The 21012-nt window shown below is 44.1% G+C and overlaps 1 protein-coding gene across 1 annotated transcript in view; it reads left to right on the top strand.

Moving 5' to 3' along the window:
• Positions 1 to 6978: 6978 nt before the first annotated feature.
• The window catches only part of LOC101202728 (uncharacterized), a 76308-nt gene continuing 62274 nt past the window's right edge, over positions 6979 to 21012 (top strand). Inside the window, exons 1-13 of the mRNA NM_001398272.1 lie at positions 6979 to 7330; positions 7444 to 7669; positions 7778 to 7871; positions 8244 to 8354; positions 8468 to 8614; positions 8733 to 8825; positions 8914 to 9005; positions 9095 to 9221; positions 13373 to 13510; positions 13582 to 13658; positions 13754 to 13844; positions 14471 to 14593; positions 14697 to 14811. Coding sequence (NP_001385201.1) covers positions 7108 to 7330; positions 7444 to 7669; positions 7778 to 7871; positions 8244 to 8354; positions 8468 to 8614; positions 8733 to 8825; positions 8914 to 9005; positions 9095 to 9221; positions 13373 to 13510; positions 13582 to 13658; positions 13754 to 13844; positions 14471 to 14593; positions 14697 to 14811 — 1657 coding nt within the window. The 5' untranslated portion in view covers positions 6979 to 7107. The remainder of the gene's footprint in view (positions 7331 to 7443; positions 7670 to 7777; positions 7872 to 8243; positions 8355 to 8467; positions 8615 to 8732; positions 8826 to 8913; positions 9006 to 9094; positions 9222 to 13372; positions 13511 to 13581; positions 13659 to 13753; positions 13845 to 14470; positions 14594 to 14696; positions 14812 to 21012) is intronic.

The following is a 21012-nucleotide window of genomic DNA, read 5'->3' on the forward strand; positions in this document are numbered from 1 at the left end:
TCCAAAAACTATTGTGACTAACATTGCAGGACCCAACAAGAGTTGGGTACCTAAAACCCAAGCTTAAATTCCTTGCAGGTTTATGCATCCGGGGGCTCAAGCTGGATTATCGACAGCGGATGCACAAACCACATGACAGGGGAGAAGAAGATGTTCACCTCCTATGTCAAGAATAAGGATTCCCAGGATACAATCATCTTTGGAGATGGGAACCAAGGCAAGGTCAAAGGCTTGGGCAAGATAACCATCACCAACGAGCACTCCATATCGAATGTATTTCTAGTAGAGTCGCTTGGTTACAACCTTCTGTCTGTAAGTCAATTGTGTCACATGGGTTACAATTGTCTTTTTACAAACGTTGATGTATCTGTCTTTAGAAGGAGTGATGGTTCATTAGCTTTTAAGGATGTATTAGACGACAAACTCTACTTAGTTGATTTTTCGAAAGAGGAGGCTGATATAGATGCATGCTTAATAGCTAAGACTAGTATGGGCTGGCTGTGGCATCACCGTCTAGCACATGTTGGGATGAAGAACCATCATAAACTTCTAAAGGGCGAACATGTGTTAGGACTAACCAATGTTTGTTTCGAGAAAGATAGGCCTTGTGCAGCATGTCAGGCAGGGAAACATGTGGGAAGCACTCATCATAGCAAGAATGTGATGACAACATCAAGACCACTGGAGCTTCTTCACATGGACCTCTTCGGACCCGTTGCCTACCTTTGCATCGGGGGAAGTAAGTATGGTCTTGTAATTGTTGATGATTTTCCTCGCTTCACTTGGGTGTTCTTTTTATAGGATAAATCAGAAACCCAAGAGACCATAAAGCGCTTTCTAAGGAGGACTCAAAACAAATTTGAGCTAAAGGTGAAGAAGATAAGGAGCGACAACGGGTCCGAGTTCAAGAATCTGCAAGTTGAGGAGTATCTTGAGGAGGAAGGCGTCAAGCACGAGTTCTCCGCTCCCTACACACCACAGCAAAACGGTGTGGTAGAGAGGAAGAACAGGACACTTATCGACATGGCTAGAATGATGCTTGGAGAGTTCAAGACGCCCGAGCGGTTTTGGTCGGAAGCTGTGAACACAACTTGCCACGCCATAAACCGGCTCCATCTACATCGCCTTCTCAAGAAGACCTCCTACGAACTCCTTACCGGTAACAAACCCAACGTCTCCTACTTTCGTGTATTTGGGAGCAAATGTTACATTCTGGTGAAGAAAGGTAGACATTCTAAATTTGCTCCCAAGGCAGTAGAAGGGTTTTTACTAGGGTATGACTCAAATACAAAGGCGTATAGAGTCTTTAACAAATCATTGGGTTTGGTTGAAGTCTCTAGCGACGTTGTATTTGATGAGACTAATGGCTCTCCAAGAGAGCAAGTTGATCTTGATGACATAGATGAAGATGAATGTTCCAACGGTCGCAATGCGCACGATGGCGATTGGTGATGTGCGACCACAGGAACAACAGGAGCAAGATCAGCCATCTTCCTCAACAATGGTGCATCCTCCAACTCAAGACGGTGAACAGGTACCTCACGAAGAGGGACAGGATCAAGGGGGAGCACAGGAAGAACAAGTGATGGAGGAAGAAGCACCAAGTGCCCCTCCAACTCAAGTCCGAGCAACGATCCAACGACATCACCCCGTTGACCAGATTCTGGGTGACATAAGCTAGGGAGTAACTACTCGCTCAAGATTAGCTAACTTTTGTGAGCATTACTCGTTTGTATCTTCTATTGAGCCTTTCAGGGTAGAAGAGGCCTTGCAGGATCCGGACTGGGTGTTGGCCATGCAGGAAGAGCTCAACAACTTCAAAAGAAATGAAGTATGGAGCCTGGTGCCACGTCCAAAGCAAAATGTTGTGGGCACCAAGTGGGTGTTCCGCAACAAGCAAGACGAGCACGGAGTGGTGACAAGAAACAAGGCTCGACTTGTGGCAAAAGGTTATGCCCAAGTCGCAGGTTTGGATTTTGGGGAGACTTTTGCTCCTGTGGCAAGGTTAGAGTCAATTCGAATATTATTAGCCTATGCTGCTCACCATTCTTTTAGGCTGTTTCAAATGGACGTAAAGAGCGCTTTCCTCAATGGGCCAATAAAGGAGGAGGTATACGTGGAACAACCCCCTGGCTTTGAGGATGACAGGTATCCCGACCACGTGTATAAGCTCTCTAAGGCGCTCTATGGACTTAAGCAAGCCCCAAGAGCATGGTATGAATGCCTTAGAGATTTCTTAATTGCTAATGCTTTCAAGGTTGGGAAAGTCGATCTCACTCTTTTTACCAAGACTTGTGATGGTGATCTTTTTGTATGCCAAATTTATGTCGATGACATAATATTTGGTTCTACTAATCAAAAGTCTTGTGAGGAGTTTAGCAGGGTGATGATGCAGAAATTCGAAATGTCAATGATGGGCGAGTTGACCTACTTCCTTGGGTTCCAAGTGAAGCAACTCAAGGGCGGTACCTTCATCTCCCAAATGAAGTACACTCAAGATCTTCTCAAGAGGTTTGGGATGAAGGACGCCAAGCCCGCGAAGACACCGATGGGAACCGACGGGCATGTCGACCTCAACAAAGGAGGTAAGTTCGTTGATCAAAAGGCATACCGGTCTATGATAGGGTCATTACTTTATTTATTTGCTAGTAGAACGAACATTATGCTTAGTGTATGAATGTGTGCTAGATATCAATCCGACCCCAGGGAATGTCACCTTGTGGCCGTTAAGCGAATTCTTCGATATTTAGTTGCTACGCCGTGCTTCGGGATCTGGTATCCAAAGGGGTCTACCTTTGACTTAATTGGATACGCAGACTCCGATTATGCCAGGTGCAAGGTAGATAGGAAGAGTACATCAGGGACGTGCCAATTTCTAGGAAGGTCCCTGGTGTCCTGGAGTTCCAAGAAACAAACATTTGTTGCCCTATCCACCGCTGAGGCCGAGTATGTTGCCGCAGGACAGTGTTGCGCGCAACTACTTTGGATGAGGCAAACCCTCCAGGACTTTGGCTACAATCTGAGCAAAGTCCCACTCCTATGTGACAATGAGAGTGCAATCTGCTTGGCGGATAATCCTGTTGAACACAGCCGCACTAAGCACATAGACATCCGGCATCACTTCCTGAGGGATCATCAACAAAAGGGAGATATCGATATTTTTCATATTAGCACCGAGAACCAGCTAGACGATATCTTCACCAAGCCGTTGGATGAGAAAACATTTTGCAGGTTGCGTAGTGAGCTAAATGTCTTAGATTCGCGTAACTTGGATTGATCTATAGCATACATGGGTTCTATGACTTTGATCATGTTACTTTATGCATTTACTACATGTGTTATCTATTTGTGGTGCTCAAGTTGTACAAGATCTCCCTGGACCTCACAAGTCCATATGCAAATGGTGCACATATTTAGGGGGAGATGTGCTACAACTTGACCCTTTGAGACTAACCTGGTTGTTTGAGTATACTTGATGTAGTCTCAAAGGTGCATTGAAAGGGAAAAATGAACTTGGACGATGAAAAGACTTCCACTGCACTTCGGTATTCGTGTACTTACTTCCAAGTTTATACTTGCAATTTCATTGCCTTTTGCTCTTTATTGACATTTTTGGTGAGGCAATGGGGTTGAATGGGCCAAAAATGATCCCGTTTTGGTGCTTAATGCCAAAGGGGGAGAAATTAAGGCCAAAGCAAATGGATCAGCCAACCACTTGAGAATTTTGAAAATAGTAGAGTTAGAATTTGATTTTGTCAAAATACTCAAATTACAAAATTTGGTCTCTTGTGGGGGAGAATTTTTGATTATGGGGAAAGGGGGAGTTTTTGGTATTTGATCAATTTTTCTCTTGGAACATCTCTTGATTTGCCCAAACAAGTGTGTTTGACTTAGAGATAGGAAAAAGGAATTGATTTACAAAAACAAACTAAGTGGTGGCAAAGAGTGATCCAAATATGCCAAATCATAAGCAAAAACAATTTGGTCTTCAATTTGATTCAACATTGCACTTCTTTTGTTGCTTTTTGATGTGTTGGCATAAATCACCAAAAAGGGAGAGATTGAAAGGGAAATGTGCCCTTGGGCAATTTCTATAAATATTTTGGTGATTAGATGTACAACACATTATTTGAGTACTTATGTGCTAAATATGTGAAAGGTGCAAATCAAAGTAAAAGGTACATTTCTAGACTTAGTACATTGTTTTTGTGAACTAACATTGTTTGTCTAAGTGCTAGAAACAGCGCCGAAAAGAGAGGAATCGGATTGTAAAAGACTTGGCTGTGAGCAACAAAACTTCAGCTCAGTCTAGCACACCGGACTGTCCGGTGGTGCACCGGACAGTGTCCGGTGCGCCAGGCTGGTTCGCGGTGAACTCACCGCTCTCGGGATTCAACGACGGCGTACGGCTATAATTCACCGGACTGTCCGGTGAGCCAACGGTCGGCCGTGCAATCCGCGGGCGACACGTGGCCCGCAACAACGGTCGGTTGGGCACACCGGACTGTCCGGTGTGCACCGGACAGTGTCCGGTGCGCCAATCGACCCCGAGGACCAACGATCGGATGCGTCTGATTTGGAAGGCGATCGCGCACCGGACAACTACAGTGACTGTCCGGTGGTGCATCGGACTGTCCGGTGCACCACCCGACAGAAGGCAAGTTTGGCCCTCCAAGTTGGCCTCCAACGACTCCTAGTTGCCTTGTGGCTATAAAAGGGACCGCTAGGCGCATGGAGGAGTCACCCAAGCATTCACTAAGCATTCTAAGACTCCCACACTCCGTTTCCGCGCATTTGATCGATTGTGTTAGTGATTTGAGCTCCGTTCGAGTTGTGAACTCTCTGCGCTACGTTTCGAGCTCAAGTCTTGGCTTGTGTGCGTGTGTGTGCTGCGGATTTGTGTGTGTTGCTCTCCTAGCCTTACTCTTGTGCATTCTTTGAGATCTTTATTGTAAGGGCGAGAGGCTCCAACTTGTGGAGATTTCTCGCAAACGGGAGAAAGACTATAAGGAAGAAAGCCGTGATATTCAAGTTGATCATTGGATCACTTGAAAGGGGTTGAGTGCAACCCTCGTCCATTGGGACGCCACAACGTGGAAGTAGACAAGTATTACTTGGCCGAACCACGGGATAAAAATCGCGTGTCACTTGCGTTGCCTTCTCTGTGATTGTTGAACTCGCTTCAAAGCTACTTAGCCGTACTAACACTTTAAACTAAGTTTTGTGGCTATTAGTGTTTGATTTTACAGGATCACCTATTCACCCTCCTCTAGGTGCTCTCAGTACTCCATTGTGCCACCTACCCATATTCGGTCTTCAGTTTTGCCTCAGACTTAGACTCCATCTGTGGAGATTGGTTTGTGTTCATGGTAGACTCATGGCACCAAGCTACTCAACCCTCTAACCATACGACAACGACACTTATGTGGCGATTAGAAGACAAAAGGAACCAAAGAGAATTACGACGTCGTGATCAAGATACACATGACCAGATTCAGATGGTCGACTTCCCCGACTAACAAGTCTATGCTATGTCCAGACTCTAAACATCATGATGGTGAAACTTATCTTGGACAAGCTCACACCACTTCCCATCGAGACAACATGTTGGATCAGGACGACCTGAGTAAAACCGGATATACACAATTACACTATCTCCGTTTTCGAATATTTATTGGCGGCTAGTTTATTTTGAAACTAAACATCGATAAATAAAAAAGAACAGAGTAAGTATAGGTTAATACCACCACAGCTACGATATTGAGTTAGATTGCTGACAAGTACAACAGTAGATAGGAAAGAATAGAAGAACGGCGTGGTCCGACCTACCCGTCCAATATGAATCCAGACTCCAGAGCCATCGAAACTGAAAAATTCTTTCTCTCATTGACCTGCTAAGCTAAAGCCGCCGCACCGCAGCCACATCCTCGACCTCGATAACAAATAAATAAAAATAAAAAGCGGAGTATACATACATATTTCCTTTGATCGTTTTTTTTGCTAAAAGGAAAAAACGAGCACACATATGTATGTAGAATCCGTTTTTTATTTATTTGTTCCAGAGCATATAGGAACAGTAAAATGGTTGGCAGGTAGTAAAACATTGGTCAGAGGTCGCCGTCGACGTGTATTAGTACTAGTAGGGATAAGACTATCCGCAATCGTTATCTCTAAATTTTTCCCTCTATATCACTTTTCTCCCTTATTTTCTCCCCTATTTTTTCATCTCCCGCAGCGATTCCCCCTAAATACTCCCCTATACCCCACTACAATTATAAAATATTATTTTCTATATTAACTACTAATTTTTTATCTACTAATAATTACTCGTGGACCCACAATATAGTGTTTAGGGTGATGAACAGTGACACACTAGATCTGGAGGGAGAGAGAAGGAGGCCGACGCGTAGGGAGCATTATAGGGGCACCACTGGGGTCGTGGAGTGTCCCCTACACTGCGTAGGGGCTGCGTTGCAGTTAGTCTAAAAGGCGGGTCTCTGCGGCCGCTCTACGCTACGCCTCTGGTGCAGCAGCAGCACCCACCGCACCGCCACTGGGCTGCTGCCTTGCAAAAAGTGGGGCGAGTGAAGAAAGCAGGCAGCCATGCTTTTCGGGAGAAGGGGAAGGGAAAAGCAGCCAGCCAGCCAGCCACCACACTACCACAGCAAAGCAAAGCTCGCACCTCGCTGCGCACTCCCACTGCGCTTCTCTTCCTCGCACCAGCAGTCCAGACCAAGGAGGGACGCGGCGGGGGCAGCACCTTTCCTCTTCCTCCTCCCCCAGAAATCAATTCCTCTTCCCACACGATCCATCCGGAGGCGATCCAGCTCTTCGCGCCCTCTCTTCCCCAAACAGGATACATGAGTGTCTGTGTCTCTCTGCCTCGGTTATTTTTTTTTTGTTTTACTTCCGTCCGCCCCCCGCTCCCTTCATTCAAATTTCATCTCAATCAAATCATGTACAAACTGACTTTGTTCAATTCAATTCTGGCTGTTGCAGGGGGAGGCCGCGGAGAGAGCTGATTGATCGGGAAGAAGAAGAAGAACATCGCAATTCACTTGCTCCTGCGGCGGCTGTACTAGGGTAGCCGAGAACCCGCCCATACCCATGGCATCCTCCTCGGGGGGCGGCGGAGGCCGTAGGATGACCCCCGGAGGAGACTCCTCTGCCTCCGCCGGCGGCAGGAGGATCTACCGCACCCAGACCGCCGGCAACCTCGGCGACTCCATATTCGACAGCGAGGTCGTCCCGTCGTCGCTTGTCGACATCGCCCCCATCCTGCGTGTGGCCAACGAGGTGGAGGCCAGCAACCCGCGAGTAGCCTACCTCTGTGAGTAGTAGTAGCAGAATTCGTTTCGTTTTCAGTTTGTCTGCTTCTGCTTCCCTGTGGCCCTCGCAATCAGTCAATCAGTCACTCAATTTGGCCTCCCTCTTCCTCTCCAGGCCGCTTCTACGCCTTCGAGAAGGCGCATCGCCTCGACCCCACCTCCAGCGGCCGTGGTGTCCGCCAGTTCAAAACTGCGCTGTTGCAGAGGCTCGAGAGGGAGAACGATCCCACGCTCAAGGGCAGGGTCAAGCAGAGTGACGCCAGAGAAATGCAGAGCTTCTACCAGCTCTACTACAAGAAGTACATTCAGGCGCTTCAAAAAGTTGCTGATAAAGCCGACAGGTCTGTTTCTTCCTCCTTTATTCTATTGTTATGTACTCCACTTATTAGGCGTTCTACATAAAAATAAAAGTCATTACCCAATCAACTGATCAATTCATCCATCCCCAGGGCTCAGCTCACCAAAGCCTATCAAACTGCAGCCGTGCTCTTCGAGGTCCTCAGAGCCGTCAATGTCTCCCAGAAAATCGAAGTCGATAAGTCGGTAAGCATCACTACCACCTTTCTTGCTGGAGTACCATTGATATATGCATGCAGTAATACTCCCTCTGTCCCAAAATAGTCGTTCATATGGTATTCGTGCTGGTCAAGTTTGCCTAGATTTGAAAATATTAGCAATAATCTAAATAAGTCTATTATGAAAATAGATTCAAAGATATATCTAATGATACTAATTATATACTATAAATATTAAATATTTTGTTATATATCTTTGATCAACGTTAGAAATGGTTGACTCTTCGAAAAGTGATAACAACTACTATTTTGGGACGGGGGACTTCTACTTCGTTGGTTCCATCTTCCTATTGCAGCTCTCTTTAATTCCCTATTCACAGAACACAACCGCCCCTTGCAGATTCTGGAGACGCACAACCAGGTCGAGGAAAAGAAGAAGCTATACCTTCCTTACAATATCCTCCCGCTTGATCCTGACAGTGCCAACCAGCCTATCATGCTCTATCCTGAGGTTACCACCTATTTTATATCAACCTGCTATCGTTCATGTTCTCACAAGATGGTTATGCATTTTTACGCTATGGTTTATATGTTGCCTCGCATGTGTTATCATTATGTGTGTAGATCCAAGCTGCTTTCCATGCTCTTCGTAACACTAGAGGTCTGCCATGGCCCAAGGAACACGAAAAGAAGCGTGATGCACCCAAGGAACACGAAAAGAAGCGTGATGCAGATCTTCTTGCCTGGCTTCAGGCCATGTTTGGATTCCAGGTTATCACACTTGGATGATCTTTTCATCATCTTCTCTGGTTTTGTATCAGATTTTCATGCCCATGACCATTTGTGATCTCTGAATCCGTGCTCTCTAACTTTGCTCATCACTCTGCAGAAAGATAACGTATCCAACCAAAGGGAGCATCTCATACTCTTGCTTGCCAACGTGCACATAAGACAGATTCCCAAATCTGACCAACAACCAAAGGTATCCCCTTAGATCAATATCATATAAAACACATGAGGCACTTCATGTTTGTGGCATTTACCCATTTCTTACTGGTTAATGTTCTCAGTTGGATGACCGAGCACTGGATACAGTAATGAAGAAGCTATTTAAGAATTACAAGAGGTGGTGCAAGTATCTTGGTCGCAAAAGCAGCTTATGGTATGAGATGCTCATGATACTGTCAAGAGCTGCAGTTATATGTTCTGCTCAACACCGATTGGCTCATGAATTGATCATTTCCATTCTAGGTTGCCGACTATCCAACAGGAGGTGCAACAACGCAAACTTCTCTATATGGGTCTTTATCTGCTCATATGGGGCGAGGCAGCTAACCTGAGATTCATGCCAGAATGTCTTTGCTACATCTATCATCATGTATGGACAATCCTGAGTTTTCCAAAATAAGTTTATTGCATTGCATACTTACTAAACTATTGAAGTGAATCTTGCAAGGGTTAATTATTTTAACATAAATAGTTGTATGTAACGACAAAAATTTGATTGAGAAATAGTATGTTTTTAACTTATGCTTATGTGATCTTCGCTTGCACAAAGCTGTTGGCATAACATGAACAATCACGTTCTGTCCGCTTTCACAGTTTCTGAGAATGCTTATGTTAGGTGCAATTTTGCTTCGGTACAAGGACAACCATGCGGAAGAGTTGAATAAAATAGTCTCCCTCTAACTACCTCGTGTACACAGTTCCTCAATACAATATTAGCAATTTCTTCCTCTAGTTATGAAATAGTTATGTAGACAATGACAATGTCCCAAAGATGCAACTTTGACAAATAATTTCGTTTGTAGTTCGGGTTACCCGAAAATTTCGGGTCGGGTCATTCGGGTAATTTAAATTTCGGGTATTGAGAATCGATATCTGAAATTACAACATGTTTTACAATACCCGAAAATTCGGGTACCAGTGGTTTTTCCCCTGCAGGTTCGTACTCTGCCGTGCCACATGCGGCACCGGCGTCGCCTGCCGTGACACACATGTCCCTAGCATTGCTGGACGCGCCGTGCGTGGTCTCGGCATCCCTCGCGTCCCTGTGGTCCCACCATCCCCTATCGTGCCACACAAGGCCTTGACGTCCTCTTCCGGCCTTGCACAACTTCGACGCTCGCTTTTGTGATATCCTGGTCCAAGATTTAATAGAATTAATAGAGTACTCATACCAACAAGGTGCATCTTTTTTTTCAGAAGCCTGTCTCGAAAGAACCTCTAGGTTAAGCGTGCTTGGCCTAGAGCAATCTTGGGACAGTGACTGACCGTGAAGTCTTCTTGGCTGCGCATGAGTGAGGACAAAGTGTGCACAAAATACTCGTGTTGGTTTGTGGGGATGATCTATGGTCCTAGAGGTAGAGATGGCAATGGGGACCCGATCCCCGATTCCCCGCGGGGAATTCCTCTATTAGGGGGCGGGTATGGGACGAATTTAGTCCCCGCGGGGATCTAAATGGGGGAAATTTAATCCCCGTAGGGTTCGCGGGGACGGGGACGGGGAACCATCCCCCGTCCCCGTTCCCCGTGTACCCGCCCCACGAAACTATTTTATCCAAGTTAGTCAATTTACTTGTTAAAATTATAGTAAGAACTTAGTGCATGGCATGTTATAAAATAGAAAACTAAACTCTAAAGTAGATGTCTCTTGTAATTTTCAATCTTGTTTGTTAAATTTGTATTAATTTGATACAATCAATTTAAATTTATCTTTAAATATTGTACTTCTAGCGGGGATAGATTCCCCGCGGGGTTCCCCACGGGGATAAATTCCCCGACGGGGACGGGGATGGGAGAAAAAGCTCCCCCGTGAGCGTTCGCGGGGACGAGGACGGGGAATTTTTGTCCCCGCGGGGACGGGGATGGGAAGCCATTCCCCGACGGGGAAATCCCGTTGCCATCCCTACCTAGAGGGCTACCAGGAGTTAGTACTGCCGGTCCGAGAGTGGACGGGGTGTTACAGTTTCACTGATCCAATGCATGTCTATCAGCGATGTGCACGGGAGCCCCACACGGATCTGATGTCACTTGCACCATGCACGAGCCCATTGTGTTTCGCGGACCCTGTACATGCCTATCATCGTTGTATGGAGGATTGTACATCGACCTGCTCTTGCGACGATTCGTTGGTCTACCACCCTCCTCTCCACCGTCGGGATCCCCGACACATCCATCCGATGGTGACTCGCCACACTGCTAGGGTCCTTCGGCTTGTTGACCGTCTTGTCCTCTCGACGTATGCCTCATTGCCGGTGGTCTCACATATGACACCGTTCGTCTGTCGTGCTCTTGCATCTCCTCACTGGCATCGTGCTATGCAATATGAGTATGAGACCCTGCTTGCCAATCACACATGGCACTTGGTTCAGCGTCCCACCTACGACAACTTTGTGAATAAGGGTGTAATCGGATCAGATACGGACAAATATTACATGTTCCATATTTGTTTTCTTATTTTCTCTTCGGATTCGGATTGGATACAAATATTATTAAGTTGTGTCGGATAAGATTTGAATGGATATCAACATCTTAAATATCCAACTTTGAGAATACAAATATAGATAAAGATTGGATACGGTTCGAATACTGAGTACCTGAACTCATATACGTATCGAATCTCAGCCCTTTTAGACGGATCAAATTCGAATACAGACGGATAATATCTATACCATTTACATCGCTAGTTGTGACTGGCAAGTGGGTGTCCACTCAAAAGGGGCACGCCGCTAGCTCCTTCGACTGGTACAAAGCTCGGTGGGTCCTTCAGTGCTTACTCAACGCCCGAGCGTTGACTATGATGGGACCTTCAGCTCCGTGGTTAAGTCGGCCACTGTCCGCACAGTTCTGTCTTTGGCTCTCTCGCGGTCTTGGCCTATCCACCAGCTGAGCGTTAAGAATGCTTTTCTCCATGACACTTAGACTGAGATAGTGTATTGCAACCGGTCGAGCGGTTTCATGGATCCTGCTCATCCAGACATGGATTGCAAGCTTCACAAGCCATTGTAGGGTCTGAAGTAGGCACCCCGAGCTTGGCACAATCACTTTGCATCCTTCTTGGTCTCCCTAGGCTTTGCCGAGGCTAAGTCGGACAGATCGCTCTTTATCTATCGTCGTGGTGGTGACACTGTCTGGCCCCTTCTGTATGTCGACGACATTGTTCTTACGGCCTCCAGTATTGCCATCTTGCAACGGACCATCTCTGCCTTGCAACGAGAGTTGACTATGAAGGATCTAGGACAACTACATTACTTTTTGGGCATTGCCGTCGAGCACCGTCCCCACGACATGTTTCTTCAGCAACGAATGTACACTCTAGAGCTCCTTGAGCGGGCTGGCATGCTAGATTGCAAGCCTTGCTCCACCCCGGTTGATACACAGGCTAAGGTCTCCTCCGCTGGTGCCCCTGTCAGTGATCCCGCTGTGTACTGGAGCCTTGCTGGCGCTCTCTAGTACCTCACCTTCATTAGGCCAGATATCTTCTATGCTGTTCTGCAGATGTGCATACATGCATGATCCCCGGGAGGCACACCTTACCGTTGTGAAACGGATTCTCTGGTACCTCTAGGGCACCCTCAACTACACCTTCTTCGGCGGTCCTCGGCATCCACACTCGTCGCCTACACTGACATTGACTGGGTGGGTTGCCCGGACACATGTCACTCTACCTTTGGCTACGCCGTCTTACTAAGCATCAACCTCGTCTCCTGATCGTCGAAGCGGCAACCGATCATCTATCGCTCGAGTGCCAAGGCTGAGCGTTGTGCTGTGGCTAACAGTGTGGTGGAGATGTGCTAGCTTAGGCAGTTCCTTCTGGAGCTTCACAGTCCTGTCTCCAGCAGCACCACTGCGAAAATGTCAACGCCGTTTACCTCTCCAACCCCGTTCAGCACCGGCGGACAAAGCATGTTGAGATCGACCTCCACTTCGTCCGCGAGCATGTTGCCATTGGTGTTGTTCATGTCCTTTGTGTCTTGATGACTTCTTAGTTCACTGACATCTTCACCAAGGGTCCCCCTATGCCGGTGTTCTCGGAGGTTTGCTCCAGTCTCGACATCTGTCGTCACTAGAGTGTCGACTGCGGGGGTGTTAGAGTGCATTATTTCCTATTGGGCCTAGGCCTTGTATCCAACCCACTATGGAGCTACTATATGTACCTACACAAGTACAAATCTTCTTGTAATTTGAGTTATTCTTCTCTAATATCGGGGAAAGGATAAATCGAGGCAAGCCTTCTTCTCGCAATTGCCGAGACACTACTTCGTGTTAGCAATATATGTCTATATTTGTAGACCCATGACCTGGTGACTTAGTGAAACAACTCTTACCACTGCACTAGGCCGACCCTTCTTGGCTATAATGAATTCGTGTAAATTTAATATGCTTGCAATGTGCTTAAGTATCAAGACAGCTTGTTTGTTGGTCATGATCGATTGGCTTTGGGACATTACAGTATTTATAAACCACAAGTCTTGCAGTAAGATTATTATTGGTGAGCGTTGACAGTCTTATTTTGTTTCATAACAGATGGCCTTTGAACTCTATGGTATGTTGGCTGGAAATGTGAGCCCGACGACTGGTGAAAATGTTAAACCAGCTTATGGTGGAGAAGAAGAAGCCTTCTTGAAAAGAGTTGTGACTCCAATCTACAAAGTTATAGAGAAGGTACAATTTTAACTTCTTTTGCCCACTGTTATGCCTGCATCATAGTTATATCCTTTGCACCTTTTACATAGGAAGTAGAGAGGAGCAAGACCATGAAATCAAAGCACTCACACTGGAGAAACTACGATGATCTTAATGAGTACTTTTGGTAAGGGCTGATCTGATCACTTAGTTTTTTTTATATAGTTGCATGAACCTGTATATTGAGGAATGCCATGCAACTATTTTTGCACTGCTACTCAGGTCAAGAGATTGCTTCCGATTGGGATGGCCTATGCGATCTGATGCAGATTTTTTCAAGACTCCAAATGTTCCTCTTCACCATGTGGATGGAGTATGTACCTTGTGACAATGAATATACTTACGGCATTTGTCAAATCAATTAGGTTTGAGCTAGGTAATATTTTGTTACATGAGTTATGAGTATCATAATGGGAGCGTTGATAAAAACTAGAGTACTAGACACCTTTATAGCTTTCCATAGACCTGATACTATAGGCATTTGGCAAATATACGTCCGTTCTAACTATTTCTGAGAAGAAACTTCATCCGAGAATGGGAATGTAAAACGTTCTTGAGTGTGCAGCAGTCAAACAAGATTCATCTGATACTAGTCAGTATGTTTTTGCTATTAATGCAAAAAGGCGTTTGCACTATGTAGCAATGTGGGTATGATACTGTACCTAAGCTACTTCTTTTTTTTGTTTTTCATTTGGTATTTTTTGACCTTTTATTTAGCGAAGATTCTTACTAAGGGTTTGATTCTATGCCAAAGTTCAGTTCCAATCAGATGAATTTAAGTCAAGCATAGAGGGAGAACTTTCTACTTTCTAGGGAAGGAGACAAGTTAGCTGCGTGCTCTAGCTTTTGCAGTTTAACCTACAGGGCACACCAGAGCTGGTGAAACGCGTGGATACACTATTTTGATAAATGGTACTGTTGTTTCTTACTTCGTTCCAGGAGGACAGGACTGTGGGTAATGGCAATTGGATGGGAAAAGTCAACTTTGTTGAAATACGGTCATTTTGGCACATCTTCCGCAGCTTTGATAGGATGTGGAGCTTCTTAATTTTATCTTTACAGGTTTGCAATTCTCTGGTTTGTTCGAGTTCTTTTGGTTACTCTTTTTTTCGATGCGATCTGTTTCCTTATCCTTAATTGTTACAATTCATGTATACTTACACAGGCTATGGTTATAATTGCTTGGAATGGTGGCACACCAAGTGATATTTTTGATAGAGGAGTATTCAAACAGGTTTTGAGCATATTTATAACTGCGGCTATACTGAAACTGGGTCAAGGTATGCCCTATGCCCCCTCCCCACCCCTCTCTATGTTCCTTCTTTATATCATGGCAAACGCTAATGGGTACATGCTGTTGGCGGCTTGGCGCTGTTATCTATGAGGATCTTAGTTGCATGTCTAGTTAGCTAGAATTGGCTTGAGTTCTATATGAATTTTAACAGGTGGTTGCTATGCTGTAAATCAACAAAACCTTTTAGTCTCAAGAAAGTTGGGCAGGCTAGAGTTGAAACCCAAGTACCCAACAAAACCCACAATTTAAGGTTCGAACACATGGATAGCTGTTTTCCAGGCACTTTATTCAAGGCAAAATCTTTGGGTATATTCCATCATTTCAAGTCTCCTTTTAATGTCTCTTCCTACATCAACTTTGGTCTTCTCCTATCTCTCTTCCCACTACTATCATGATTTAGGATCTCACTACTCACTGGTGTTGCTTTAGGACCCCCACTACACACTGATGTCTTTGGAGGTTTCTATTTGACATGTCCAAACCATCTCAACCGATATTGGACAAGCTTTTCTTCAATTGGTGCTACCTCTATCCTATCACGTATATCATCGTTCTGGACTCCATCCCTTTTTGTATGTCTATAAATCCAGCGCGACATACACATTTCTGTAACACTCATATGCTGAACATGTCTTTTTTGTAGGTCAATATTCTACACCGTACAACATAGCAGGTCTAAGCGCTGTCCTATAAAACTTGCCTTTTAGCTTGTGTGGTACCCTCTTGTCATAAAGAACGCCAAATGCTTGACACCACTTCATCCACTCTACTTTGATTCTAGGGCTAACATCTTCATCAATATACACGTCTTTGAGCATTGATCCTAAATAATGAAAGGTATCCTTCATAGACACTGCTTGAACTTCCAAACTAACATCTCCTTCTCATATGTAGTAGTGCCGAAGTCGCATCTCATATGTAGTAGTGCCGAAGCCACATATCATGTATTCAGTTTTAGTTCTACTGAATCTATAACCTTTTGACTCTAGTCTCCTGCCACAACTCTATTTCCTATTTATTCCTGTCTGGTTTTCATCAACTAGCACTACATCATTCGCAAAAAACATGTACCAAGGGATATTCTCTTGTACGTCTCTTATGATCTCATCCATCACCAAAGTAAAAAGGTAAGGGCTCAAAGTTGACCCTTGATATAGTCCTATTCTAACTAGGAAGTCATGTGTGATGTTCGAACAATAGTTACAATATTGTTGTATGTTCGAACAATAGTTACAATATTGTTGTATGTTTGAACAATAGTTATAATATGGGACGATAGTTTTTTTGAGGGGAAAAGGCTGTAGGGGAAACCCCTACAACACACTTTTATTAAAACTTTAAAAAAGAGAAATTAAAGGTGGAGTCAAAGAAAACATGAAAGAAGCTATCGATAATTTACCCAAAACAGCAGTCTAGATTTAAGAGGGGTTAAATCTCAACGTTTGCAATTTCAACATATCGTTGAAGCAGCATCGCCAAGAAGGAAAAGGAGCCTCATTCCTAAAGATGAAGTCATTCCTCCACTTCCAAATGCACCATACCACCAGGGCCAGAATTTCCATGAAAAAATTGTGGCCAAAGGCATCCTTGGCGTCTTGAATTATCGAGAAGAAGTCAAGCTCATGATTCCAATGGAAACCCACATAACTTCAGCAGTCTGTACTGAAAGGACAGCAAAACAACAGATGAAAGGCAACAGGTGTGTCTTTGACAATTCTAGGCCATGTGTTGAGGAAGTGCTAAAAGCTGTTAATGTGGAAGGGGGGCTGTGGTGTTTGGCTGGAGCTTCCAAACTCCAGGAACTTGTTTTTGGGTCGGTGCCTACTGGTGCTTTTTTAGCCCTGTAGGTTGTGGTCGCCTTCTTCATTGATGTGGCGCGACGGTTGTATTTGAGGGATGGCGTGTGTGTGTTGGTGTTTGTGTTTCGGGTCACTCTTGACCTTTGTACTTACTTTCTTCCTTAAATGAAATGACGCGCAGTTCTCCTGCGCTGTTCGAGAAAAAAAGATAAGTCGTCTCCTCACACTGCAGGTCACACAGAGTGCAGACAAAGTACTGTCAGGTGCCAGAAAACCCTTTCTTCTGAGGATGTTCTTTGAGTTAATTCTATCTCTAAAGACCAACCATACAAAGATCTTGAATTTCTTACCAGCCTTAGACTGCCAAATCCAGTTAAAGGCAGCAGGGGGCTGAATTGATTGAAAAGTAAGGCTATAGAACTTGGATGAGCTGAAAGTAGAGTTGCCCCACGGATGGGTCCATTTGTCTTTATCAGCTCTAGAATTCTGAAGGTTATTGACAAGCTCATGAAAAGTTTGATATTTCTGAGCAGCATAAGGAGATAAAGGAGTATGGATATTGTGTTCCAGATCCATGTTGGCTAAAAATTCTTGAACCAAACAATCTTTTTTCCTGGCAAAAGAAAAGAGACAAGGAAAAGTGAATTTGGGGGAGATATTGTTAATATGGGACAATTGTGATTATACCCTTCGTTGGCCTTTTAGTTGTGATTTTACCCTCCACATTTTTTAACTTTGTGTTTTTACCCCTCCATTTTAAAAACAAACTACCGTTTGCCCTTGCCTCTTAACGACGTTAGGGAAAGCAAGAATTAGTTATTAAAAATAAAAATATAAGAAGAAATGGGTGAATGGTCCAAACTACCCTCCTATTCTATATGGGCGCAATCCCAGTAGGGGTAAAGTCGCAATTACATAATATAACGAGGGGTAAAATCACAAAAAATTGTATGGGTACTTTTGCCTTTTCGCATCAGATTTAACACTGTCAAATACATGTCACAGCGAGGGGTATGACAAAGCTTTGTTTTCAAAAAAAGAGGGGTAAAATCACAAAGTTGAAAAATGAGGGGCAAAACCATAATTGTAAGACAGAGGGGTATAATCATAAATGCCTCTTACAATATTGTTGTATATGTCCTTAATGAGTCCAATGTACTGCCCACCATATAACATTCCTTGGTATTTTGTTATTAGCCTTCTAGAAGTCAATGAAAACCATGTGTAGTTCCTTCTACTTCATATGCTGCCCATCGCTTGTATTATTAAGAAAATGGCTTCCATGGTTGACCTCCCCAACATGAAACTGAATTGGTTTATATAGATCCTCGTTATTTCTCTCAAACGATGCCTGACAACTCCCACTCATAACTTCATATTTGTTAGTGGATGCACTAACCAGTTCAACCCATAAGTTTAAATTGTTGGGAGAGGGTAGTCAATCCACTTATATGATGGAATAAGTCCTTGTGGTGGTCTTTTTGTCTTTGTGGCCCTTTTTGTCTTTTAGGACAACATCTTAGACTAGAGCATCATAAGGACAACATCTTAGACTAGTTAGGACATCTTAGAGGACAACATCTTAGACTAGAGCATCTTAGACTAGCATCTTGACATATGCTTTGTAAGCAACGGGACTCTTACTCACATCGAGATGATGACACTATGAGTTGGGGCAATTTTCGTGTTTATTTCTCACACACTACACAATGCCATTACCCTTATAAGGGTTGACTTACAATTTATAGCCCGAGGGGCTACAACATATACTTCCTAGAGATGCAAATATGTTGTCCTGCTGCACTAAACTACTACATGAAGAGCATCTCCTTTTGTAGGACAGCACCTTGCTGTAGTCTTTTGACTAGAGGACAACATCTTTATGTAGTAGTTTAGTGCAGGACAACATATTCGCATCTCTAGGAAGCATATGCTGCAGCCCCTTAGGCTATTAAATATGTATCCCAACCCTTAGATGGGTATTGGCATTGTGGTGTTTTGAGAAAATAAACAAAAAATTGTTCTAACTCGTAGTGTCATCCTTTTGATGAGAGTAAGAGTCCCGTTGCTTACAGATGTCACCGGCGTGATCACCGTCGTACCCGACGAGGTGTGCCTCCCCAGGGCACCTCGGGTAGTAGAGACCGTAGTCAAGGGTCCCCGCCAAGGTTATTAAGGCGTTAAGGCGAGACATGGCGACCGACCCCCTTCCAAACGCCTAGGCGAGTTAGGCGTGCGGCGAGGCGACGCCATATGAGGATCGTGTAGGCGAGGATATGCAAAAAAATCCTAACAATCTAACACTTGCAATAGCAAAATTGGTAAGGTTAGAGAATACAATACAAGCCTTTTTGTTGTCCATGCTTTGGTATGTACTCTGCACTTCTCTTTGTTGTTCTTGTAGCATCCATGATCCATCTCTCTTATCGAAGATCCAACCCCTCTTCTTTTCTTTCAAGCTGCAAGCTACATTAACCTATGAATATTGACATATTAAAACAGTAATACATAAAATAGCAGCAGCAGACAGGTATATCAAATTAAACCCACAATACATTGGTGGGAATAAAATAGCAGCAACAACATATGCTAGACTGCTAGTCTTAGTGGCATAATTAGTTCCAGTCCAGCCCCATAATGACTTAGCAACATAGATCAATCAAAAGATTAAAAGACTAGTTGATTAAGTGCACAAGCAGTGAAGCATTGAAGCACTGCACAAAAATAGGTAAGCTGCAAATATGAAATCAGCCAACTCTTAGTGAGTCAATATCCATCTTCGAACTCATCTGGAGCAGCCTCAGTGTTTTCTCCACCAACATCATCATGTGCATCTTCAGAATCAGTCACATCAACATCATCATGTGGATCTTGGTCCTCCTCTTCTTCATTGGCTGAACCAAAATCTTCTTCAAAGTCAAACCTTGAGTGTGAAACTCTTGCACGCTTGTTGGCATTCCTTGGAAGATTTCGGCCTCGCAGCGAGCTTGATGCACCCACAGCTTGATCAACAAGTTCCCATGTAAGGCCATTCTCATCCTCACCACAATCACACCCACGAGCACCTTGAGGCTGCACATAGGAGGAATCAGCCCACTCATTATCCCAATCGAACTCTTCAATGACCAAAGGGTCAAAACCTTTCCCTTTCTTCTCACGCCTTATTTGAAACCTAGTCTTCATCCTTCGGTTGTAGGAAACATAGACAATATCATTCAATCTCTTATGCAGCAACCTATTACGTTTCTTTGTATGGATCTACAAAAGAATAATTTGTTGGCTTAAATTCTAGACACAAGCTAAGAATTAAACAATTAGACAAAGACAACAATACTCACAAACTCAAATCTACTCCAGTTTCTCTCACAACCCGATGATGAAGCGCAAAGACCAACAATACGCCTAACAAACCTTTGAATCTCAATAGCACGCCCACCATATGAACGTCACCAATCAACTTGATTGCCAAATGCGAAATACAACATAAATTTAGATGTTAATGTATAAAACCTGCTGCAATTACAAGACAAGCATCACTTACGTGGGTTCATTGTCTCCAGGTTATTCTTGGCCATTTTGTTTGAGAAGGCCTCTCCTCTAAGAGCTTCATAGTCTAAGGATTGAGCATCAATCTTGGCTCTTGTTTCTTCATCATCCACCATTCTTGCAAGCACATCAAGGAAACAACCTCTTAGTTGGCCAACAGTTGCATCATCATCATCTCGAATGAGAGGATGCAATTTTCCTGGATTCAAATAAAGAGCAGCCCCATACAAAGGATGATCCATTTGTTTCATCCATCGTTTCTCAATAATGTCTATGATTCTCTTAAGTAAGCTTTTCTTGCTATCAATAGCAAAGCTTAGCTTGATCTTCTCTTTTGCATGTTTCATTAGTGCCGCGACCTCTGGCATTGCAGGTTTCTCATCACCATCAACCACTCTAAGTACAATGAGGAGAGGGGCTGAAGCTCTAAGACAATCTTCAACTTTATTCCAAAACTCCACAGAGAGCACAATATCACAAGCCTCCTTACCTGCAGCAGTTTTTGCCAACTTGTTTTCATTCCATTCTTCACTAAGAAATAGGGCCTTCAAAGGATCCTTGTGCTTGTACAAACTTTTCAAAGTAAGGAAAGCAGTGGCAAATCTAGTGGCTGCAACTCTCACAAGATCTGCCCCACCTGTCTTCTCTCTCATTAAACTAAGAATTCTACCGTGCCTATAGATGAAAGTTGTGACACGTCTTGCACGTACAATGGGCTTCTTAAATTCCTTCAAGTTTCCTATGTCTTCTAGCATAAGATCTAAGCAATGTGCAACGCATGGGCTCACAAGGAAGTTGATCAAATGCCTGCCCCTCCTATCAGACCATCCATCTGACATAAG

This window comes from Zea mays, chromosome 5 (genome assembly GCF_902167145.1).
Source record: "Zea mays cultivar B73 chromosome 5, Zm-B73-REFERENCE-NAM-5.0, whole genome shotgun sequence".
NCBI classification, from domain to species: domain Eukaryota; kingdom Viridiplantae; phylum Streptophyta; class Magnoliopsida; order Poales; family Poaceae; genus Zea; species Zea mays.